Source organism: Conger conger, chromosome 1, assembly GCF_963514075.1.
Source record: "Conger conger chromosome 1, fConCon1.1, whole genome shotgun sequence".
Taxonomy (NCBI): Eukaryota; Metazoa; Chordata; class Actinopteri; order Anguilliformes; family Congridae; genus Conger; species Conger conger.
The window spans coordinates 58817984-58825791 of record NC_083760.1 but is presented as its reverse complement, the minus strand read 5'-3'; the positions used below and the strand labels follow the sequence as shown (position 1 = coordinate 58825791).

At 40.6% G+C, this 7808-nt stretch overlaps 1 protein-coding gene across 3 annotated transcripts; it reads left to right on the top strand.

Moving 5' to 3' along the window:
* The first annotated feature begins 334 nt into the window (after nt 1-334).
* calhm6 (calcium homeostasis modulator family member 6) lies at nt 335-7502 on the top strand. 3 transcript variants are annotated; one of them, XM_061257521.1, is made up of 3 exons: nt 335-1080; nt 5195-5410; nt 5888-6091. In XM_061257521.1, the coding sequence occupies exons 1-3, from the start codon at nt 547-549 to the stop codon at nt 5957-5959; spliced, it is 822 nt and encodes a 273-aa protein (XP_061113505.1). In that variant the 5' UTR covers nt 335-546; the 3' UTR covers nt 5960-6091. The 3 variants fall into 3 exon arrangements, with proteins under 3 accessions (XP_061113505.1, XP_061113488.1, XP_061113495.1); XM_061257504.1 differs by having other exon boundaries at nt 337-1080; nt 5195-5337; nt 5888-7502; XM_061257511.1 differs by having other exon boundaries at nt 338-1080; nt 5195-6030.
* Nucleotides 7503-7808: the final 306 nt, after the last annotated feature.

Here is a 7808-nt window from a genome sequence, read left to right as displayed (position 1 = left end):
CTGCGATCAGATGTGAGAAAACGTGGATCACGGCTGAGACTGAAATGCGCACCTGCGGTTTTTGGCCATTCGCCATAGATAGTATTCTGGAGTGAGCATGGTTGTTAAATAAGAACCATATATGGAAAAAAAAAGGAAAAAAAGAAAACACGTTATTTGTAACCTGTAAGCTTCTTTGCAAGATAAGAAACACTGCACTTGAAATGCACATTTAGTGTTCGTTTGACATTAACGGTTTGTCTTTTGTCCCCTGAGCAACTTCAATGACTTTTCCGATGCAAATGCCATTTACATACACCCAGTGATCACTTTAATAGGTAGACATGTACACCAGCTTGTTAAAGGGAATATTTAATCAGCCAATCATTTGGCAACAACTAAATGATAAAAGCATGCAAACGTAACGCAAATAACTACGCATTAAAACAACCATGGCTTGACAAGCCACAGGGTGTAGGCAGGGCAAAGAGGAACTGAAAGTTTACACCACCGTCACGGAAATAGAAAACACGACTTCAGTAGACTACTGAAGGAGCAACGGTAAACATGGATAAATTAAAAGCGGTGCTTAGTATTGCGAAAACACAGCAAACGACCCTGGGATTCGGTCTCGTGGCATTGTTAACGGCGGGGGGAGAGCAAGTCTTTTCGGCGGTAGTGTTCAGGTGTCCTTGCAGCTCGTGGAACTTTGCCTATGGTACAGTGTTTTTGCTCGTGCCAGCTCTGGTGCTGCTGATTTTAGGGTACATTCTTAGCAATAAAACCTGGAAAATGTTCACAGGTCTCTGTTTTCGTAAACGCACCCCATTCCGTTTGAGAAACACCTGCGTGTTTTTAAAAATGTTTATGCAGATTAGCACCACTGCGATGGTTGCTCCCGTTAGCTGGATAGCGGTCGCGCTTCTAAATGGCATTTATTTTGAGTGTGCCCGGACTGGTTTAAATTCGACCCTATTCCAGGATTATCTATGTTTAGGCAAAGCACCACAGTGTCAGAGCGAGCTCCACAGGTTTCCTTGTGGAAAGTCTTCTGTCCCTGAGAAGGAGGATGTCCTGGCGACTATTCGCGCCGAGTCGCAGGTAAGAGAAACTGAGTAGTAGCTATGCACATAGTCCAAATAAAGTTGTCGGCGAATAAGTATGACATTAAATACAAATTATTTAATCAGCATTTTCTGAACTAAATCCCCGACAGTACATACTTAAAATATACCTTTTAAAGAACTGAATCACAGATAATACTGTTTACCTTTATTTTATTTTACAGGATCACGTTTGCTTGAATTACATGTAACCAGAGTAGACCTACTCACTCACATTTTTGTATGTATTACAATACTGAATGGCCACAATGGAAATCTGATAGATTCAAAAAGTGTACCCTAAAAATGTGTACCCTTGGTTAAATCTTATAGCTACTTCACTCTTGGGTGTATTTCGCTGTTAGTAGGCCTACATATGGCAAAGACATGAAATTCGAGATTCTCCATATAAAACTAATTTTACTCCAGGACTAAGATGAATTTGTGTCTAAGATACCGGCCTATACAGTATACATATTTCGTTTCAATGAGTTAATTTAAAAAGGTTTATTGAAGTACAAGTGATTGGCATTTGGCAGACGCTCTTATCCAGAGCGACGTGTTGATTAGACTAAGCAGGAGACAATCCTCCCCTGGAGCAATGCAGGGTTGCGGGCCTGTGCGGATCTTATTGTGGCTACACCGGGATTGGAGCCACCGACCTTGGGTGTCCCAGTCATTTACCTTAGCCACTACGCTACAGGCCGCCCCCATAGTAGTGTGTATATGTAGTTTTATTTAAATAAAGTAAGCTGGAGGAATTTTAAGCAAGTATACTAACATAAGCATACTAATATCTTGAGCATTGTCCCCAAAATGCATACAATTAGTCTATAAGTGGTATACTTTGTTTCCCCAACAGTAAACTAAATGAACTTTGTATGCTAAACAAAATATGCTATGCTTAAAGTGTAGAAAATCATGTACGTGGCAGAAACGGTAGACAATTTAGTACTTCCGTAGCAAGTGGAAAGTGAATTGAGAATGAAATGGAAGGTTAATTTCAGTGTACCAAAAGTGAACCACAAGCATACATAAAGTCTACCAAATTTACCAAAGTAGGATACAAAGTATAGAAGTGTAGGATCCAACATTTCCCACAATCCCACAGGACAGACGTCCACCCCGCATGACGTCTAGTTCGGCTCAGCCAATCCCGTAATGGCGGGAGCAATAATCTCCTGTATAAAAGCAAGACATGTTCTTGGGATCCCTCTCTTCCTTCTTTTCTCCTTCTATTCATTCCCTGTCACATTCTGGTATTTAGGATTAATGTGATCAGCATCACAGTTCCTATTTTACGGTCTGAATATCTGCCATATGTTCGGTCATTTTGCTGTTGTTGCATTGCAGTACCACTAGTGCAACCCGAGTCCCTGTGTGATGCTATAGCTACCTTATACTATAGTTAGAGAATATTCAAGGAGCGTTTTCAATTCTTTATCCTTCATCACAACTTGTATGTTGGATTGTGATATTGGGAAACAATTCATTGCCGACTGTTAGGAGGTCAAGGCCCTTGTGAAATAGTTGACTTCAAGAGTACCCTCTTAAGTTACTGATTTAGCTTTTAGGACGTTGAGTTCCGCATGAAACGCGTTCACATTCAAATGTGATTTCAGTCTCTCCTTCCCCAAACAGGCAGACTAGTGCAACTTCACATGGTCTTTGCTTTGAGGAGCTAGAGGCCATGGCGAAGTATGTCCACCCATTTGACCCCAAGGACTCTGAATATAACATTCAGAGTTACTTGAGAGAAGGTGACTACTGTCTCTCGGATCTGCCCAGGGCAACCGATCAAGAAAAGGTAAGACTTGTATGGAAAACCTCTACCAGAGAGATCCATACATTTATGGAACAACTTCCACCAAAGGTTCGTTCTAGCTATCCTAAGGTTTGTGAAGCGTTTGTAGCGGAGTACCTGCCACAGTTTGATCAGGCAACAGCCATGATCAAATCTGTGGAGGTTAAACATAGCCGTACAGAACAACCAAAAGATTTCTACCAACGACTTAAGCATGCGTTTTTCCAGGGCAGAAACGGACCAGGCTTAGATGAAGATCAAGCTTTCAAATCCCTTTTTGTGCACAACCTTCACCCCTGCATCCAAACTCATATTTCATTGTTTTCAAGGGGCCAACGCTCAGCCCTTGAATTAAGAAATGAAGCCCAAATGGTCTGGGACACTTTAAGGATTGTGCCCAGGAACAAGGTATTGGAAACAGCTAAACATGTTGTTCCAACCAAGCCCGCTGGCATTTTCCAGGTTGCCCCGTTAAAGTCTAATAACATAAAACAACGGCATATGAGTAAGTTCCCGGTTAAGAGCCTTCATGGTCGCCTCTCACACTCTGATTCCAGCCAGAATTGGAGAGAAGACCGACCCAGTAGGCCCAAGCCTGAGAGTCACCAGCATGACTCTGATAGGGGAGATACCTTGTCTGAAAGGAGCTTCTTCAGTTCTTCTGAGGACAACTAAAGCCTCTAACCTTTGTTCAGTAGTGTGTATGCCTTGAATAACCACTCCAAAGAGCTATCTGGCCTTGTTCAACCTCCATCAAAAGACGTTGAGTAAGACTGATCAATAGCCGTGGTCTCCTCACAGGCAGACTCCCAGCTGAAGCTTTGACCACTTTCTTTTGCACACCTTTCCTACCAAAGGGGGGTGGCAAAATAAACTGGTAGTTTACAGCAGTCACTTAGATTTGCATGTAGCAGCAGCAAACACAGATCGTAAGTAGGTACTGTAAAGTTAAATCCGACACCCGTTATAACTTGTAAATGTTCATTGCTTCTTTCTACAACTGCTGAACCATCATAAAGTTATTGCATGTAGGAACTACAGTGTACTCTGTACAAGTATATTGCCTCACCCCAGTGTGCCTCAATCCACCTCTTCCCCAAGTTAGACAAGACCACTTGTGAGCTTACCTCATCGTATAGAAATGAGACCACCTCTCCATTTCCTTCCTGATGACACAGCCAAGGTTAAGCTTGGATACAGGAAGCTGTCCTAATTTGAAAATGTCCCCTCACATATTTCAGATGACAACCCTCGTCAGCAACCTGACTGAAGGGACTAGAATAATTGGTCAGTCTGAACAAGACTACCAAAGGCTACAGCCTCTCCATCCTAGACCCCGACGTCATCTGAACATTTTCGTGGCTGGGTTATTCCTGTTGGTGCTCCACCTTCTGGACGCCACACACACACACACACACACACACACACACCCTACTAACTGACCTTACTAACCTCCCGTTAGTTTATCTGTTCTGTGTTTGTACGTTTGTTTAATAAATATTTTATTAAACCCCGGTGTCTGTTTTGGAATCACATAGACATGAGAGCCGAGGTAAAGCAGTCTTTCAAAGAACTTCCAACCTTCAGGTTATTGGTATGTTTAATCATTAATATTGGTTATTTTAATAATTAATTAAAATACTAAATTTGTGGTTAGATATTTCTGATGAGACCGATTACTTTTTGCAGTTATACTGCTACATAACGTAAGTTGGCGGCCCGGTTTCGTAGAGAGTAAAATCCCTACGTTATTTGGCGGCCCGTGCGAGGACCCTACAGAAGTTATTTGTAAATTGTATAGTATAGTTGTAAAGTATAGTTCCAGGAAGTATGCTTAAAATGGTCCAATTTAGAACGGAATGCATACACTAATACTTAAAAAAAACTTTTATAATGTACTTAAAATACACAACATAAACTTGATGTAGTCACACATAAGCTTTTGTGTGTGGCCAATGTGTGCTAGTTTATTTGTCTTGTGACACATATAGCTGTTCAGTCTGATTATGTAGCTGTTTAATTATTGATCTTCTGTTGAAGCTGTTTCATTATTGATCCATGCAAGGACATGCAGGGAGAGGGTGAACTTACTTGCAGGAATTGGTTGAGCGCCCAGCATTATGAAATTGCATTCTATGCGGAAGTTATAGCTACCCAACCCAAAAGGAAATGTGAAACTACTGATGAATGAACAAGATGAGGAACACTGTTCCTGTCTGTCTGTTGGTCAGAGTGGTTTGCCACCAGTCTTGAGTCACTATGGCTGTTATAATGCACTGCTGGTGACTGTGTTCTCTGTATGATTTAGGTTCTTGGCTGGTTGCTGATTGCCTCCATAATGACTGCAGCCCTGCTGTTAACGTGTGTGGCCAGGTGTCGTTCTCCAATCAGCTACGTGCAGCTGAAGTTCTGGCAGGTGTACGCTCAGAAAGAATCGGACTTGCTGGACAGGTATGCAGCTGAGCATGCCCAGAACCTTGCGGAAAGGAACCTGACCAGCTTCTTCCAGCAGAAGCCCCCTGAGGTATTTGTCACACCTGACAGAAATGCCTGGGAAAAGGTTTCCTCCTTCTTTCACTTCAGCACAAAGAAACTGCACTATAGTATCCTGCACAAGTATGTGGAGACTGACCTGGGCCCCACTGGTGCACGCAGACCCTCTGGCGTGTCAGAGGGGGGAGACCTCGCCATCCCGACCGTGCTCAGCTTTGTGGATGAGGGGAGGGCAATCCTGTGAGAGGGAAACATGAATACGCCTCTTTTCTCTGGCCGTAGCATTACATTTTTAATGAACTGATGAATATAGAATACCTGTAGTGCAGCAGTTTTCCTTTGGAAATGGATTTGTGTGACATTTACTCTGTATACTTTTAGTCTTTCATTCTTTTAGTTTCACATTTGAAAGTTTATACAAAGATGATATGGAAAATATTAACAAACAAAATGTGGAAATGGTCACTTTCTGTATTTTACTTCCTTCTGTATCTGTTTTCCTGTTCAGGAGACCCAAACACAGACCAGGGGATATTCAGAAAATGTTGTTTATTTCAGTCCGAGATTCAAAGCCAGGTAATACAGTAAACACAGTGCCACATCGAGATGCAAGAGGGGAGTCACAAAAACAGTCCAAAGGTCAAATATCCAAGAGATCAGAAAGGCAGAGGTACAAAGGAGTAGGCATAAACAAAAACAAAAAAATCACAGCAAACAAAACAGAAGGGAATAGGAAAACTCGAAGTCAGGTAAAGGGTGTCTCGGTAATCTCAAGTATAACAGGCTTACTAGTAATCGGCACTGAAATATTGATCAACGTTCTGGCAATGTGTACTACTGAGACTGGGGTTTGGGAGTGAGGATGATCTAACAAATAAACATCAGGTGAGAAACAGGGACGGGTAATAATACAATAACGAGGGGGGAACAAAAACGTGGACTGGATTCACGTAGACACACGTAATACAAACGGTTCCAGACTAGGGAGTAGACAATTGCACAGAGTTAAGGAATGTAGTGATAGGGGAGAGCAGGTGCGAACACTTCGCTGAATCAAGGCAAGCAATTCGAGATAGAACAGAGAGGTGGAGTTATAGAGCAGTATTGAAATAGAGGTAATGTTAGTTTGTTAGTTAACATGATTAAATTGCAATGACCTAAAACTAGTGACTGTTAGTAAGTTAACAAAGTAATTAGTAACTAGTGACATGAATAATGGAAATTATTTTTTACAAGAATTAGAACAAGGAACATTACAGTATCACATACAGCAGTAGATTCTTTGCCACTTTCATTGATATTAAAATGTTATTTGCCTCTTTGTATTTCTCAATTTTGTTGTTCTTAATTTCATATATAACATTTAGCAGTGTCAAAATATATTTTCATTTTTAATCAGAAAATTGATATGTTATTTTGACATTGATTCTAGGTTTATATTCAGTACTATGTGAAAATGAAATATAATATAAAGAGGCTGAAACACAGTGAAATGTTCAGTGTAGAAACAACTCTTACAGGGTACACGTGGTCCCGATTGAACTCATATGTATTTTGTTAGGGTTGAATTGACATTATTTGTGAGCAAAAAAGGTAAACTCCTTTGTTTGTGACAATAAGGCCTCAGGCGGACACACATTTTCTGTTTTTACAATGGATCAGTGACAACAGCACATGTTCTCTATTTTGCATAAATTTGAGTAAGGTACTGTTTAAGATATACCAACATGTTTTAAGACTTTCCTGACAATTTCATAGGTATTTATTGTATATTGCCTGAACAAAATATGTTTTACATTTAACTGCCACTTATGTTTAAACATACACTTTATGGTAAATGCTATCTGCTCTGTTGCAGTATTGAAATGATGGCATGTCAAAGCTCACAAAAAAGAAACCAGTTCCATACCATGCATATGAACAGCTGACATACAGCATGTAGACCAGAAAAGCCACATCCTGCTGGCACCGGAAAGAACAGCAGGCTCATCATGTGAATCTAATCTCAGGAGAAAATACCATTGTGTGTTTACAATGGAATCAACACATAACTCAATGAGTGTATATAAACTAATTCCAATAAATGTCTATTTGTTTGTATGAATGATTGTCCTCTTTTTTTAACCCCATCATTACAGCAAGGAAAAGAATAAACAAATATTTTCTAACGAGAATCAATTGAGACTTTGGGGTTTTTATATTTTATACTGTGTAGTCTTCAATGCTTGAAGACATTCCATGGCAATAAATAACATTGCATTGCAAAAAAGACATGAAATGATCACATATAGGGCCATTGTATGGTTGTGTCAACTGTCAATATATTGTCATTGCTGAGTCGTCAAATATTTCAGAGTCATGCCTTGTGTCTTCCTATGAGAGAGAGAGGGGAAGAGAAAATCACAGTGAGTGGGAGGAAGTAAGAGAGA

Coding starts and splice junctions, on each gene's coding strand:
- calhm6 (XM_061257504.1), top strand. CDS start 547: ATGGATAAATTAAAAGCGGTGCTTAGTATTGCGAAAACACAGCAAACG. Junction 1,081..5,194: donor CTATTCGCGCCGAGTCGCAG/GTAAGAGAAACT, acceptor TGTATGATTTAG/GTTCTTGGCTGGTTGCTGAT. Junction 5,338..5,887: donor GAATCGGACTTGCTGGACAG/GTATGCAGCTGA, acceptor TTTCCTGTTCAG/GAGACCCAAACACAGACCAG.